At 37.5% G+C, this 16,526-nt stretch overlaps 1 protein-coding gene across 1 annotated transcript; it reads right to left on the reverse strand.

Annotated features, from left to right (window-relative positions):
- Positions 1-1,759: 1,759 nt before the first annotated feature.
- On the reverse strand, positions 1,760-3,279 carry LOC139902090 (uncharacterized). Its single transcript, XM_071884746.1, has 6 exons — positions 3,149-3,279; positions 2,963-3,091; positions 2,551-2,725; positions 2,320-2,430; positions 2,024-2,253; positions 1,760-1,976 (listed from the first exon to the last, which is right to left on the reverse strand). The coding sequence occupies exons 1-6, from the start codon at positions 3,277-3,279 to the stop codon at positions 1,760-1,762; spliced, it is 993 nt and encodes a 330-aa protein (XP_071740847.1).
- Positions 3,280-16,526: the final 13,247 nt, after the last annotated feature.

Genomic DNA, 16,526 nt, shown 5'->3' on the forward strand with positions numbered 1-16,526 from the left:
AGTAACAAAGGTTTCTTGATCTTGGATGATTACTTGGAATGGATTAGAAAGCTTGGAAGTAATCTTGCAAACTTGAAAGTGTTCTTGGTTTTATGAAACTAGAACTTATAGAATATATGAAGAACACTTAGAACTTGAAGATAGAACTTGAGAGAGATCAATTAAATGAAGAAAATTGAAGAATGAAAGTATTTGTAGGTGTTTTTGGTCGTTGGTATATGGATTAGATATAAAGGATGTGTAAGTTTGTTTTCATGTAAATAATTCATGAATGATTTATAATATTTTTTGTAATTTTGTGAGATATTTCATGCTAGTTGCCAAATGATGGTTCCCACATGTTTAATGACTCACATGGGCTGCTAAGGAGCTGATCATTGAAGTGTATATGCCAATAGTATATACATCTAGAAGCTGTGTATTGTACGAGTACGAATACGGGTGCATACGAGTAGAATTGTTGATGAAAATGAATGAGGATGTAATTGTAAGCATTTTTGTTAAGTATAAGTACTTTGATATGTGTCTTGAAGTCTTTTAAAAGTGTACTAATACATCTAAATACACTACGTGTATATACATTTTAACTGAGTCGTTAAGTCATCGTTAGTCGTTACATTTAAGTGTTGTTTTGAAACCTTTAAGTTAACGATCTTGTTAAATGTAATTAATTCATTGTTATTATACTTAAATGAGATGTTAAATTGTTATGTTAACATGATAACATGGTGTATAAATATATCTTAACATCATATATATATGTTAAAATACTATTACAACGATAATCGTTACGTATATATATTGTTTCGAAATTCTTAAGTTAATAGTCTTGTTTTACATATGTAGTTCTTTGTTAATATACTTAATGATATATATAATTATCATTTTACCATGTTAAATATAGTGTAAAAATATCTTAATATGATACATATGTATTTAGTAAGACGTTATAACGATAATCGTTATATATATCGTTTTGAGTTTCTTAACTTAGTAGTCTCATTTTTATGTATATAAATCATTGTTAATATACCTAGTGATATACTTACTTATCATAATATCATGTTAACTATATATATATATATATATATATATATATATATATATATATATATATATATATATATATATATATATATATATATATATATCATCATATAGTTTTTACAAGTTTTAACGTTAGTGAATCGCCGGTCAACTTGGGTGGTCAATTGTCTACATGACACTCATTTCAAATAATCAAGTCTTAACAAGTTTGATTGCTTAACATGTTGGAAACATTTAATCATGTAAATATCAATTTCATTTAATATATATAAACATGGAAAAGTTCGGGTCACTGCAGATATCACGTTTTGTTTATGCTCCAACTCCTTTGTTTTTGTCTGATTCCAGTGATTCTTCCGTGTCTTTCGACTACATTTAATATTAATCAATGATATTATTTAGTGACTTTGACAATATTTAATATTAATCAATGATATTATTTACGACCTTTCATATGTCTTTAACATAAGTTTTTAAAATTCTTAACAATGTTTTTCATTTGTAGAATTATAAATAAGATGATCCACATATTTCTGTACCGGTAAGAGATCACCATCTATCTCCTTTGAGAATAGAGTGGTATCAAATGTTCCAATTTTAAAATCTAATTCAGTGAGATACACATGAAGTGTCTCATACCATGCTCTAGGTGCATGTCTTAGGCCATAAAGAGCTTTGTCTAACTTGTAAACATGATTTGGATATTTACTGCTTACAAAACCAGGAGGTTGTTTGATATAGATTTTTCTTGCAGCTTCCCATTGAGAAAAGCAGATTTGACATCCATCTGGAACACCTTAAAGTTCATATGAGTAGCAAATGCTAAGAATATTCTAATTGCTTCCATCCTTGCTACTGGTGCATATGTCTTTCCATAATCCAAGCCTTCTTCTTGCCTAAACCCTTGAGCTACCAATCTAGCTTTGTTTCTGATCACAATCTCATCTTCATATCCATCATATTCTTGAACACCCACTTGGTACCAATGATTTTCTTTTCATCATCATCAGTTTTAGGTACCAAAATCCATAACTTATTCCTATCAAAGTGAGAGAGTTCAACTTGCATAGCTCCTTCCCAGCTAGGATCTTTCAATGCTTCTTCTGGACTGGTGGGTTCAATAGTAGATACAAAGTTTACATGCATACAAAAATTACTAGTTGTGTGCCTTCTTATTTTAACTCCACTAGCTAGATTCCCAATGATCTGCTCAATTGGATGCTCCTTTATCCATCTAGTGTTATGAACATGTGAGCTTGTTGTGGAACACACAGCATCATGAACATCAGTTGGCACAGTAGTATGTACATTAGTATGAGACTGTTGTACTTCATCAGTGGAACCAGTACAAAACTGTGATCCTTCAGAACCAGTGAACCTATGCTCAATTTGTTGAACTTAAGTAGAGCTAGTAGGTCCAGTTGGTTTAGACACAGATGGAATAGAGTAATCCATCTCATCTTCATAGAACCCATCAGCATGGATTGGTGAGGGTACTACTACTGGTTCTTCATCATCATTAAGAGCTTGTTGAGTTGGCTCTTCAAACAGTAACTTCTCATCTTCTTGACTTGAAGATAAGGTAGGGTCAGTTTCATCAAATGTAACATTGATTGATTCTTCAAAGAATCCTCTTCTTTTGTTGTAGTCCTTATTTACCTTTGACATGTTGGAATATCTAAGAAATATTCATTCATCAGCTTTAGCATCAAATTTGCCAAGCTGGTCCCTATTATTCAGTATGAAACATGGAGTGCCAAATACATGAAGAAATTAAATTGAGGGTTTTCTTCCTTTGAGAACCTCATAAGCAGTTTTCTGATGTCTTGTCACTATTAAAGATTTATTCTAGGTAATACATGCAGTATTCACAGCTTCTGCCCAGTATGAGTTCTTCAGCCCAGACTCAGCTAACATAGATCTTGCTACTTCAATAAGAGTTTCGTTTCTTCTTTCTGCAACACCATTTTCCTGAGGTGTCCTCACAGCAGAAAAGTTTTGTGAAATTCCCTTGTCAGCACACAATTTTTCAAGTGTTGGATTTCTGAATTTTGTACCATTATCACTTTTAAGTTGCTTCACCAGTTGCCCATTCAATAACTCCATTCTTTTGATAAAACTGATAATTTCATCACCAGCTTCACTCTTTTGCTTCAAAAAATTCCCAAGTGTATCTAGAATATTCATCAACAATGACCAGTGTATATCTCTTCCCACTACAGCTGTCAACATTGACGGGATCAAACAGATCTATATGAAGTAAGTGAAATGGTTAGTTTGGTGGTTTTTGTTGAAGACTTGATCCTTGTGCTTTCTATGTTGAAGACTACACGGTATGGAATTATTGCTTCTGAAGAATGATATCGGTATGTCTTGATTTCTTAATTGATGAAGACTTGTCCAAGTTTGTTTATTTCTATATTAGTTGATAATATTTGAAGATAGACTTGCTTGAGGACAAGCAAGGTTACGGTGTGGGGGATTTGATATCACTCAAATTATACATATTTTACATCGCGATATTGGTTCTTTATTGTTGTTTATTTGAAGAAATGTGAAGACTTTGGTGATTAATTGAGTTAAAATGAAAAATATAGCTCCAGAGGTCTTCGGGTTAATGTTTTGATTTTTTCTTGTAAAGAAGTGGTGATATTTGAGCTTAAAGTAAGTTTAGATGCGAGAAAATGAAGTTTTACTGAGTCTGGAGTGAATCACGGTCGTGATAGAAGGTGTCCCAGTCGTAATAAGTTGGCAGGGATTGACAGAATTCGACACTAGGGTGATCACGGTCGCGATAGGAGCATCGCGGTCGCGATGCTGTTTGTGGATCACGGTCGCGATAAGGCTATCGCGGTCGCGATGCGGGCTCGAACTGGTGACTTTTTGTGCAGCTATAAATATTCGAGGTTTTTACCCCTAAAGGGGTGTACAGTTTTTCAGCTACGAATCAAAAGGGTTTTTGAAGACCTAAACCCTCCTATTGAAGATTTGCTCATTCTCTACTTTTATTCAGTCAATAATAACGTTTGGTACTCGTTTTTATGATCAGTTTATCATTGTAATCATGAATACTACTAGTTTTTTTTGTTTATTCGTTTCTTGCTACTTTAATATGCTAGGCTAAATCAGTTTAGTGTTTGCTTGAATGTGAAACTATGAATATTGGATTGTTCTATCTTATGAATTTAATGTTTGTGATTGAAATTAATTATGTTTGATTAAAGATCTACTCTTATGCATGTTCTATGTTCTTAATTCAATTACATGGATTGTTAATCATTTAATGTGAGTTAAATTTGAGATGCAATCTATGCTTCAACACTTAGGTGATCTAGACAATTAGAAAAGTGATTTCAAGTGATTGTGTCATTGATTTAATTGGTAATTGAAAGTCTTGTGAATTGCATGATAGTGTAATTGTTGTAAGTGATTGTGATAATTAGGACTTTATGTGAGTTTAGTCCAAATTGAGTCTCAATAGTTTCTGTCAAATATAGTTTAATCTCTTGAAGCGAGTTTATGTGAGTTTACTAACTTTGATTGATTAGAACTTTGTGAAAAGTCATACAACTATATTAGAAACATAATAATCGGTAATAATTGTAAGAACAATCCATACTAATAGTGAATAATTCAAGTGAACACTGTTTTATCTATATTGTTAATTCGTTTTATCCATTTCACGTTGATTGCGTGAACCAAAATACAAACCAACTCTTTTATTAAATCTCTAGGATAATTACTAGTTTTAAGATCTTGATTAAACTGCTCTCTGTGGAACGAACTGGTCAATTTACTTATAGATTACTACATGATCGGGTTATAGTTGCCTGTAAGTGTGTGATAATTGTTAAGTATTTAGCTAGTTATTTTAAGGTACAATTTCACATATCAACTTTTTTGGCACCACTGCCGGGGGACGGTTCTACATTGGGATTTTAAGTTTGCTTTTAATCATTCGATCTTTTTGTGAGAAGCAATTATTGCAAAAGTTACTTTCTGTTAATTTTTATTTGGTTTTACGCGCGGTTTTATTGTGGTGTGATCGCAGGTTAGGTACAAATAACTCTAGAACCATCTAGAGTTTACCATACACGCAGCAAAGCTAAAGAAGAACAGGAAATCGTCGAAGGTTTCGCTGAGTTACCTTATTATATTCCGGACTTTGAATACATTAAGAAAGAAGAAGTTAACATGGCTGAAGGAGGTCAATCTATGGAAGCTTTGATGAAAGCCACAAGGGCGGGTAATGGGCATGCCATTAGACAAACGGTAGTCAACACAGATTTTGAGGTTAAGGGGTAGATTCTTAACATGATAACTCATCAATGCCAGTTCAGGGGTACACCGAAAGAGGATGCATTCGAGCATCTTCAAAATTTTAAGAGTATCTGTAATTTGTTCAAGATTGCTCAGGTTGAAGATACAGTTATCTATTTGAGGGTTTTCCCTTGGTCATTAAAAGACGATGCCAAGGATTGGTTAGAATCATTACCCGAATGTGAGATTGACAGTTGGACTACAATGGAGGATAAGTTTCTGCACCGTTTTTTTCGGCTTCTAAAGCTACTAAATTGCAAAGTGACATCAACCACTTTGTTCAGAAGCCACATGAGACACTTTATGATGCATGGACTCGGTTCGGTAAAATGTTACGTTATTGTCCTAAACACGGGTTGAACAATTTTAACAAGGTCCAGATTTTCTACAAGGGTGTCAATGTGCCAACAAGGAAAGAAATCGATATTGTTGCCGGTGGTTCGTTGATGAAAAAGACTCCGGATGAAGCTTATGAAATCATCTCTGAAACAGCTACGCATTCTTATGATTGGCATCAAGAAATGTATATCCCTCGCTCTTCTCATGTTGCTAGTACCAAAAATAGTGACAAACTTGCTTCAGTTAAGGCTCAACTTGCAACTTTTAAAAGACTGATGGAGTCGATGACTAAAGGAATGCATGCGATAAAGGTTGGTTGTGAGTTATGTCAGGGACCGCATCTTACGAAAGATTGTGATCAAGCGTCAATGGAGGAACAGGCTAATTATCTGGGTTATGTTAAGAAGGGTGATTTTGCTCTTAGTGAATTTTCAGGTCGTAAATAGTTTTTCAACCAAGCGGATAATATGAATGGTAACAATTATCATAATGGTAATCAGGTTTATCAGGGTAATCAGAAGGTATATCCATACAGGCCACCTGGGTTTAATAATAGAAATTAGCAAGCACCGCCTAGAAATTTTCAGCAACCGATGCAACCAGTTCAGCAACCAGAAAATAAGATGCCTCCGTTTGAAGAATTTCTCAGGGGTTCTATTATGAAAACTGATGAGAGCATTACTACTTTGAGACAAGACAATGAATCTACAAAACAGCAAGTCAGAAGTCAGCAGGCCTCGATTCAGAATTTGGAATGAGATGTGGGTCGTATTGCTCAGTCCTTATTGGAGAGACCACCGGGACTCTCCCTTCTAACATGCAGTCAAATCCAAACAACAAAGGACCGGTTAGAAATGATCAAGTGAATGCCATAACTACACGAAGTGGGTTGGTTATTAATGAGGATACATCGAAGTCTCCTCCTATTGTTTCTCCTGTTGTTTCTCCTGTTGTTTCTCCTAATGTTTGGCATGTACCTACTGATGAGGAGTCTAAGAAGGATGAAAGTTCTAAAGATGATGAGCCAAAGGCTTGGGAGCAAAAGAAAGATGATCCGCCGGAGGTCATAGCTAAGCCACCATTGAAGGTGTACAAAGCACCGATTCCATATCCTAAAGCTCTAAAGAAAGATAATCTGGCAAATCAGTACAAGAAGTTCTTGGGTATGATCAATCAAATCAGCATCACATGCCATTGGAGGAAGTGATAAAAGGAATGCCTAACTACTGGAAGTTTTTAAAGGACCTGATCTCTTCGAAAGGTAAGTACCAAGAGGTGTCGACCACATTCCTCAATGAGGCGTGTTCGGCCATTTTGCAAAAGCAAAAGATGCCTCCAAAATTAGGAGACCCGGGTAGCTTTATTATTCCTTGTTTATTGGGTGATTCGGTAGTGTACGATGCACTAGCCGATTTGGGGGCAAGTGTTAATTTAATTCCTTATTTATTGTATTTGAAACTTGGCCTAGGAGACTTGAAACCGACTAGAATGGGAATCCGTTTGGCCAACCATTCTTTCGACACGCCCATAGGTATAGCCTAAGACTTGATAGTGAGAGTTAGCCACCCTTGTCCAAATAAGGAACCATTAGTCTTTCCGGTCGATTTTGTAGTGCTTGAAATGAAAGAGGACACCAAATTTTCGATCATTCTAGGTCGACCTTTCCTAAACATCGCTGATGCTATTATCCATGTTCAACAGAACCAACTTAGCATAGATGTAGGTGATGAGAGAGTGATTTGTCATGTAGACAAGGCCATGAAACAATCCAAGTCCACTGATGATGATACTTGTTTTCAACTTGATGTTATTGATTTGTGTGGAGCATGACTTGCAGGAATTGTTGGAGATTGACACCACAGGTTTTGTACCCACGGATGGAAATAATGACTTTGATTTAGATGCTGAGTTTGAATACTTGATTAAAGCAGATACAAATGACGAATCAAGTGATGAAGAAGATCTCATAGAGGAAGAACTGGTTGAGAAAATCAAGGGGGAGGATAAATTCCGAATCAAAACTTCTTTGGAGGAACCACCCATACTTGAACTTAAGAAACTCCCGAAACATTTAGAGTATGCTTATCTTCAAGGTACGTCACAATTACCAGTAATTATTTCCTCTACCCTTACCAGTGATCAAAAGGGTAGGTTAATTAATCTTCTAAAGGCGCATAAAAAGGCAATAGCTTTGAAAATGACTGACATACCGGGCATCAACCCCTCCTTCTGCACTCACAAAATCCTCTTAGAGGATGAGTACAAACCTATTGTCCAAAGGCAGAGGAGGCTTAACCTGAATATGAAGGACGTAGTTAAAAAGGAGGTAGTCAAGTTACTTGACGTCAGGTTAATTTACCCGATCTCTGACAGCCCGTGGGTGAGTCATGTTCAAGTCGTGCCTAAAAAGGGGGGTTACAACCGTTGTGCTTAACGAAAAGAACGAACTTGTTCCTACGTGAACTTTTATGGGTTGAAGAGTTTGTATATACTATCGTCGTTTAAACGACGCCACTAGGAAGGATCACTTCCCGCTACCATTTATCGATCAAATGCTTAAATGTTTAGCGAGAAAGGAGTTCTACTACTTCCTAGATGGATTTTCTGGGTATTTCCAAATTCCCATAGACCCCCAAGATCAGGACAAGATAACTTTCACTTGTCCGTTTGGTACTTTCGCTTATCGTCGCATGCCTTTTGGGTTATGCAATGTACCTGGAACTTTTCAAAGATGCATGATGGCGATTTTTCATGATATGATCGAGGAGTGTATGGAAGTCTTCATGGACGACTTCTCCGTCTTTAGAAACTCCTTTGATTCATGTTTTTCCAATCTTGAATGTATGCTAATTCGATGCGAGAAGGCCAATTTAGTCTTGAATTGGGAAAAATGCCACTTCATGCTAAAAGAAGGCATCGTTCTAGGTCATAAAATATCTCGTGCAGGGATTGAGGTAGACCAAGCCAAACTGGAGGTCATATCTAATTTTCCTGAACTGTCGAATGTCAAGGCCATTCGTAATTTCCTTGGTCATGCGGGTTTATATAGGCGTTTCATAAAAGACTTTTCGAAAATCGCTCGACCCATGACGAAACTTCTTGAGAAGGACACTCCTTTTGAATTTAATGATGATTGTAAGAAAGCCTTCTCCATTCTAAAAACCAAGCTCACACAAGCTCCTATAATTGTATCGCCTGATTTCAGTTTACCTTTTGAGCGGTGTGACCCTAGCGATTATGCGTTGGGAGTCGTCTAAGGGCAATATCTGTTGGGATTTAACAAGTTCATAATATACTTAAAACCATTTAACACTAAGAAAGCGGAAGCATGTAAATTGCCATTTTGAAACTTGTTAATCTTTAACCAATTAAAGTTAAATCCCAAGTAGGATCAAGTTATGAAATATACTTACAAACTACAAGCAAGTATGAAGAGATTATACCTATTCCAAGCTAGGTAATGAAAGAAGAAGATGAGGATGAATGGAGCTCTAAAAGATGAAACCTCAAGTTGTAATACCCCAAGCTTTTAACCCCAACACCCTTGCTTTTGGTTAGGATTTATTTGACACTTGAAATAAGCTTGAAAAACCAAATTAAGAGCTCTCTTTTTGCTCTAAAACCCCACGGCCAACAGCAGGGTTTTTGGAGAGTTTATGCAGTTTTTTTTTTTTTTTTGAAGTATTTTTGATGTGTTTGCATGTGTTGTTTGTCCCCAACAAGTCTTGGTTAATATGCTTCTTGAAAATGAAAGTAACCATATAAATGACTAGTCAAAATGCATGCTTACATGGACTCCAATGCCACTTCCATTTCTTTAATAAAATAGTTTTATAAAACTAGATTTTATAAAACTAGTTTTTATAAATACATTTTATAAACTTGCATATTAATTATGTACATTTTATATAAAACCAATTATAAAAAATGTAACATAACATTATTAATTATTTAACCTATAAATAATTAAATCCATATTATATAAATTATTCCATAATTTATATATATGTACACATCAAGTAATATTTCATAAAACCATTTTTCTTAAAGTTCAAGTATCGCGTATTTAATCAATGATCCAATCATTAAGATTAAATATGTATAAGGTGTCGGTAAGCTTGTTATTGGGTATGACCCGACTTGGATCATAACACATTAGCCACATTAATTTAATATATCTCTCGGGCATATGAAATACCTTCAATCTCCCACTTGCACGAGAAACATAAGAAATTAATGCAAGTGATGGATACCACCTAACGACCGTCCATCACCCCCAATATGCTATGACTTAGTGCCATTCAATAACATCATCCCTTTCGAGTTCCCCTCTCGAATGTGAATAGGTGAATCTTTCATCACATCCTTTCGTCCTAGATGTCATGTTAAATCCAAGAGATACAGAGTGATCACTCTCTTTTAGATTTAACTTTATCAGGCCTTAGACATCTGACTCTTGAATAAGAGGGACAAATCCCATCTTGACTACATACGTCCTAGATATACACTTTGTATCACACCTGAGCTCTTCCTTATGAACTACCATATTTCAGAATAGCGAAGGAAATAATCAAGGCACAATACTTAGTGAATATATGAACCCAATATGTATCTCAGGTCAGAGGATACAGTGATATTCGCCTTTACTCAAGATTACATGTGATCAACCACAAAGGCTCCATTTAGTAAATCTTGAGGGCGGGTCTTCCAATATTTGTATCCCACAAATATCTATGAACCTTGGTTGCAACCTTGCCTTACATTCATCCCGTGAATGTATACCAATCCAAGTTCATATTAGTCTAAACCTCACACTTGTTCCCACAAATGTAATCGACTACGGAGTTTAGAATAATTACTTATTCATGGATAAAATATGCAAAATAGGAACTTGACTCAAAATAAATTAATACCATAATTATATTAATGAGTTTGAACAATTTCGTTCCATTACAATACTTAAAACAGATCACAACCAATCACTAGAATATCGAAGCCCTAATGCACTAACATGCCCTTGATGTTTTGCACCATGTAAGAGTTTCGTGAGTGGATCCGCTATATTAAGATCTGTGTGAAATTTTTGAATACATATCTTTCCCTTTTCAACTTCATCCCTTATGTAGTTGAATCTCCGCTCAATGTGACGGGTCTTTTGGCGAGCACGAGGTTCCTTGATTTGAGCAATCGCACCCTCGTTGTCACAAAAGATCTTGTAACGATCCAACCCGTTAACCAACCAAAACTGCAAAAAAAAATAAAAAAAATAATCGAAGCAGGCCTGCCCAGGCTGGTTGCGCGGCGCGCACCCCTACCTGTGCGCGGCGCGCATAGGGCCTGGCAGCCCGCTGTCCAAATTGTTTCGTTTTCGTAAAAAGATCTAACACTTCCCATCATTTTTAGACGAAATGCTTTTCACATCATATTAGTATATGTAAAACAAGCACGAATCAACGATAAAACGAGTTTTACATTGCGAGGCCCACATATGCCTAAAATACCATTAAGTACGAAATACGAGTTTTGACCACAAAAAGTTTAATTGCCAAACGTCACTAGAGCATGGTGTTTGGGGTTAAACTACCCAAATCTTGGTCGAACTTCCAAAAAGCTAAAACCCCCGAGAGCCACTAATTCAAGCGAATACCTTTGTCCTTATCCAAGCCGGATCCTAAAAAGGTAAACAACGAGAGGGTAAGCTAACGCTTAGTGAATGCAATAATTATACACATACATATATAACCTACTTACTTGCAATCACATACACAATTACCTCATACATGCTAGCAACTTAAATGACATACCAACGCAAGGTATAACGCTAAATCTCCAAGACCACAAGCTAGCACAAACAATAGCATATATAACTCGAATAATAATAAGTGCCATACTACAAACACATAACCATGGTTAACCAATAGTACAAAGGAATGGTACTTCGAATTTCTCATCGGTGTTCCCAACAACCGTTAGCGTACAACGAATTATAATACTAACCCCGGAGTGGTATCGAACGCCCGAACTTTAAACCCACTATACACGCCCACACACATACATGACATGGCATCGAACACCCGAACTTAAACCCATATCATATATTGACCCGATGTGGTATCGACCTCCCGAACTTAAACCCACATCGAATCTCGTACAAGTAAATACATTATATACACACATGTATAATCATTCCACTCACCTTGTCGGCTTGGCGAGATTTCCAACAATAACTTGTAACCTTCAAAGCGAGTCACCTAACATAATTAATTCTCAATTAATTCACATAATAAGTTGGACTTTCCACCAACTAGCCTCACTAGTGCATTTATGACCCATTTGCACTAGATTCACACATTAAGGGTCAAGACTCCCAACTAATCACTAAAAGCTAGTGATTAAGGTTCTAAGACTTCCATCAACACATAACTAGGGTGTTTTCATACTCAATTTATCCCGCTAGGTCAAACCCACCCATTTGACCCATTTCAAGTCAACCATAAACCCTAGAACCAATTTTACTAACAACACAAGTGAGCTAGTGAATAACTAACCATTTTAGACTCAATAACACCGATTATTACTTTGAAACCCTAGGTTAGTCATTCTTGAGTCCTCTTGACTCAATCTTACCCAAAACCCCCAAAATCACCAACAATAGGTTTTATGTTCATCACTAATCCAAAACCCTTACACAAATTAAATTAAGGAAATCAAAATTAGAACTTATCACCACAACCAAAACGTAGCTAGAGAGGAGATGAACAACTTTATAACTCGAGCTAAGACCCGAAACTAGCTCCTTCTTCCTTTACTTGAGCTTTCTCTCACTCAAATTTGGGTTTCTCTCACTAGAATTAAAGTAGAAAGAAAATGGTGGTTGAAAGTGGAGTTATGACTCCCAACCCACTGATATGTGATCTTATCTCGTCCCCAAGTGAAATTACCACAATGCCCTTCCAAAATATCTAATTTAAAAGGCAGAACCTGGCTACAGTAGGAGTGCGCCGCGCGCACCCCTAAGTGTGCGCCGAGCGCACTTAGGCCTGATCAGAATCCGTCTTCTGTTTAATTCCAGAATTATTCCCACACTTTATGTACTATATTTACACTTATATACAATAGATATTAGGGTGTTACAACTCTCCCCTACTTGAATCGGAGCGCGTCCTCGCGATCTAAGCCGCATGATAAGCAGGAAAATAAACCAACACGAATTCTTCGGGTTCCCATGTAAACTCGGAACCTTTACTACGATGCCATTGGACCTTAAAGGTCCTCACCTCTTTATTACGCAACATTTTCACCTTTTCATCAAGTATACCAATCGGCTCTTCAACATACTCTAACTTGTTGTTTAGCTCAATCTCATCCAATGGCATCCATGACGAATCTTCCGCAAGACACTTACGGAGATGGGAAACATGAAATGTATTATGGATCCCCGCAAGCTCTTCGGGTAATTCCAAACGATACGCAACTTCACCAACACGAGCCAAAATCTTAAATGGTCCAATAAATCGAGGAGCTAACTTTCCCCATTTTCAAAACCGAATAATACCCTTCCACGGCGAAACCTTGAGCATCACCATGTCACCCTCTTGAAACTCGATCGGTCGCCTACGTTTATCGACATTAGACTTTTATCTATCTTGCGCTGCTTTTAAACGAGCCCGAATCATTTCGATTTTACTATTCGTCTCCAATACCAAGTCGGTGCTCCCGACTTCCTTTTGACCCACTTCGCCCCAACAAATCGGGGTTCGACACCTTTTACCGTATAACATCTCATACGGTGGCATTCCAATACTAGAGTGAAAACTATTATTGTACGAGAATTCCACCAAAGGCAAGTGTTCATCTCAACTACCACCGAAATCAATAATACACGCTCGTAACATATCCTCCAATGTTTGATTCGTACGTTCGGTTTGACCGTCCGTTTGAGGATGGTACGCCGTACTCATATTCACCCTCGTACCCATATCGTCATGAAACTTCTTCCAAAATCGAGAAGTAAAACGCGTGTCCCGATCCGAAACGATAGACGCGGGAACGCCGTGTCTCGATATCACCTCCTTAATGAACATTTTAGCAAATGCCTCCGACATAATTGCTTCTTTAATAGGAAGAAACAATGTACTTTTCGTCAATCTATCAACAATCACCCAAATAGTATCAAATTGGGTTCTTGCCGTTTTTGGCAACTTGGTAATAAAATCCATGGTAATATGTTCCCACTTCCACAATGGAATTTCTAGCGATTGCAACTTACCATACGGCTTTTGGTGTTCGGCTTTAACTTGCAAACACGTGACGCATTGCTCAACATACTTAACAATGTCGCGTTTCATGCCCGGCCACCAATAATCTTTCCTCAAATCAAGATACATTTTCGTCGCGCCCGGATGAATGGAATACTTTGACTTATGTGCTTCATCAAGTAGCACCCGCCGGTAATCACCCATCTTAGGCACCCACACTCTTCCTTGAAAAGACAACAAACCACGAGAAACAATAGTAATGAATTCCGATTGCCCCACAATTCGTTCCGCATGCTTGTTGTGAACGTAATCCTCTATTTGAATCACACCAAGCTTTTCAAGAAAATCGTTAGTAATAATCATATGTAACAATCCCAATCGTAACGCCGGGTGGTGACTCTTTCGGCTTAACGCATCCGCGACCACATTCGCCTTGCCCGGATGATAAAGTATCTCACAATCATAATCCTTCACCACATCCATCCATCTATGTTGACGATAATTCAAATCTCGTTGATCAAAAAGATGTTTCAAACTCTTGTAATCCGAATAAATCGTACACTTGACACCATACAAGTAATGGCGCCAAATTTTCAAAGCATGGACCACCGCCGCTAATTCAAGATCATGAGTCGAGTATCTCTTTTCATGTTCATTTAATTGGCAAGAGGCGTAAGCGATGACTTTACCTCGTTGCATTAGAACACACCCGAGCCCATTCAAAGAAGCATCACAATAAACCGTCATATCATCTACACCTTCCGGCAACACTAAGATTGGAGCTTGACACAATTTCTCTTTCAACAATTGAAAAGCGATTTCTTGCTCGTTCTCCTAATTGAATCTCGTATTCTTCCTTGTCAACTTAGTTAATGGAGAAGCAATCTTTGAAAAGTCTTGGATAAACCGACGATAATAACCGGCCAATCCGAGAAAATTTCGAATTTCCGTAGGCGTAGTCGGTTGTCCCCAACTCTTCACCGTCTCTATCTTCTCCGGATCTACTTGAATACCATTCTCGTTGACAATATGGCCAAGGAATTGAACCTCCCTTAGCCAAAATTCACATTTTGAGAACTTAGCAAACAACTTCTCCTTCCGCAAAGTCTTCAACACACTACGCAAATGATGTTCATGTTCCTTCATACTCCTTGAATAGACAAGTATGTCGTCGATGAACACAATTACTGACTTGTCCAACAGAGGTTGGCACACTCGGTTCATAAGATCCATGAATGCCGCCGGCGCATTCGTAAGACCAAAAGGCATCACCATAAACTCAAAATGCCCGTAACGCGTTCGAAAGGCTGTTTTCTCAATATCTTCCTCACGGACCCGCATTTGATGATAGTCGGACTGTAGGTCAATTTTAGAGAAATATGTCGCACCTTGGAGTTGATCAAACAAATCATCAATCTTAGGCAATGGATAACGATTCTTGATCGTCACTTTATTCAACTCCCGATAATCAATGCACATACGCATACTACCATCTTTCTTCTTCACGAACAAGACCGGAGCGCCCCAAGGCGAAGCACTCGGTCGAATAAAACCCTTCTCAAGTAACTCTTGGGTTTGATTTAACAATTCTTGCATTTCCGTCGGCACTAAACGATAAGGAGTTTTAGCAATGGGAGTAGCTCCCGGAACCAACTCAATGCGAAATTCAACTTGTTTTTCCGCCGGAACACCCGGTAACTCATCCGGAAAAACGTCCTCAAACTCATTTACCACCGTAATTTCATGAATGGATGGTGGCTCATCACGAGTATCAACAACATGGGCAAGAAAAGCCATGCCACCACTAACTAGGAAACGACGTGCCCGTGCAAAAGTGCATATCGGCACAAGTCTTCTATGCTTATCGCCATGAATAATTAACTCTCCCCCACTTGGGGTCTTCACACGAATAGACTTTTCATGGCATGCAATATCGGCTCTATTACGATCGAGCCAATCCATACCAACAACAATATCGAAATCACCCAAAGTCATCGGGATGAGGTTAATTTTAAAGTTTTCGGCACCAAACACAACATTACAATTTTTACACATATCAACCACTAGCACCGTCTTGCCATCCGCTATTTCAACTTCTACCGGATGACTTAACTTAGCTAACGGTTTATTAAGTTTAGGTACAAATTTTGGAGACACAAACGACAAATTTGCACCACTATCAAATAGAATCCTCGCCAGATTAGAGTTAACCATGAAAGTACCTGAGACGACTTCATTAGATTACTTAGCTTCATCATTGGTCATCAAATAATTACGCCCCCTTGCCGACCCTGTCGCCTTCTCTATTCTCTTAACTTGATCATTTCAGAGATCGGGGCACTCCGACTTCCGGTGCCCTTCTTTTTGACAATTAAAACACGTGATTGTATTAGTAGACGGTTTTGGGCAATCACGGGAGTAGTGACCCTTTTGACCACAATTGAAACATGTGACCACTAGAAACACCCCTCTTCATGCTACTGACACTTTCGGTTGCTCCCTTACTCTTCTTGTTCGAAAAACTAGAAGCTTCGAACTTTCTTTTACTTGGCGCATAACTAA

This window comes from Rutidosis leptorrhynchoides, chromosome 3, assembly GCF_046630445.1.
Source record: "Rutidosis leptorrhynchoides isolate AG116_Rl617_1_P2 chromosome 3, CSIRO_AGI_Rlap_v1, whole genome shotgun sequence".
In the NCBI taxonomy this organism is placed as follows: Eukaryota; Viridiplantae; Streptophyta; class Magnoliopsida; order Asterales; family Asteraceae; genus Rutidosis; species Rutidosis leptorrhynchoides.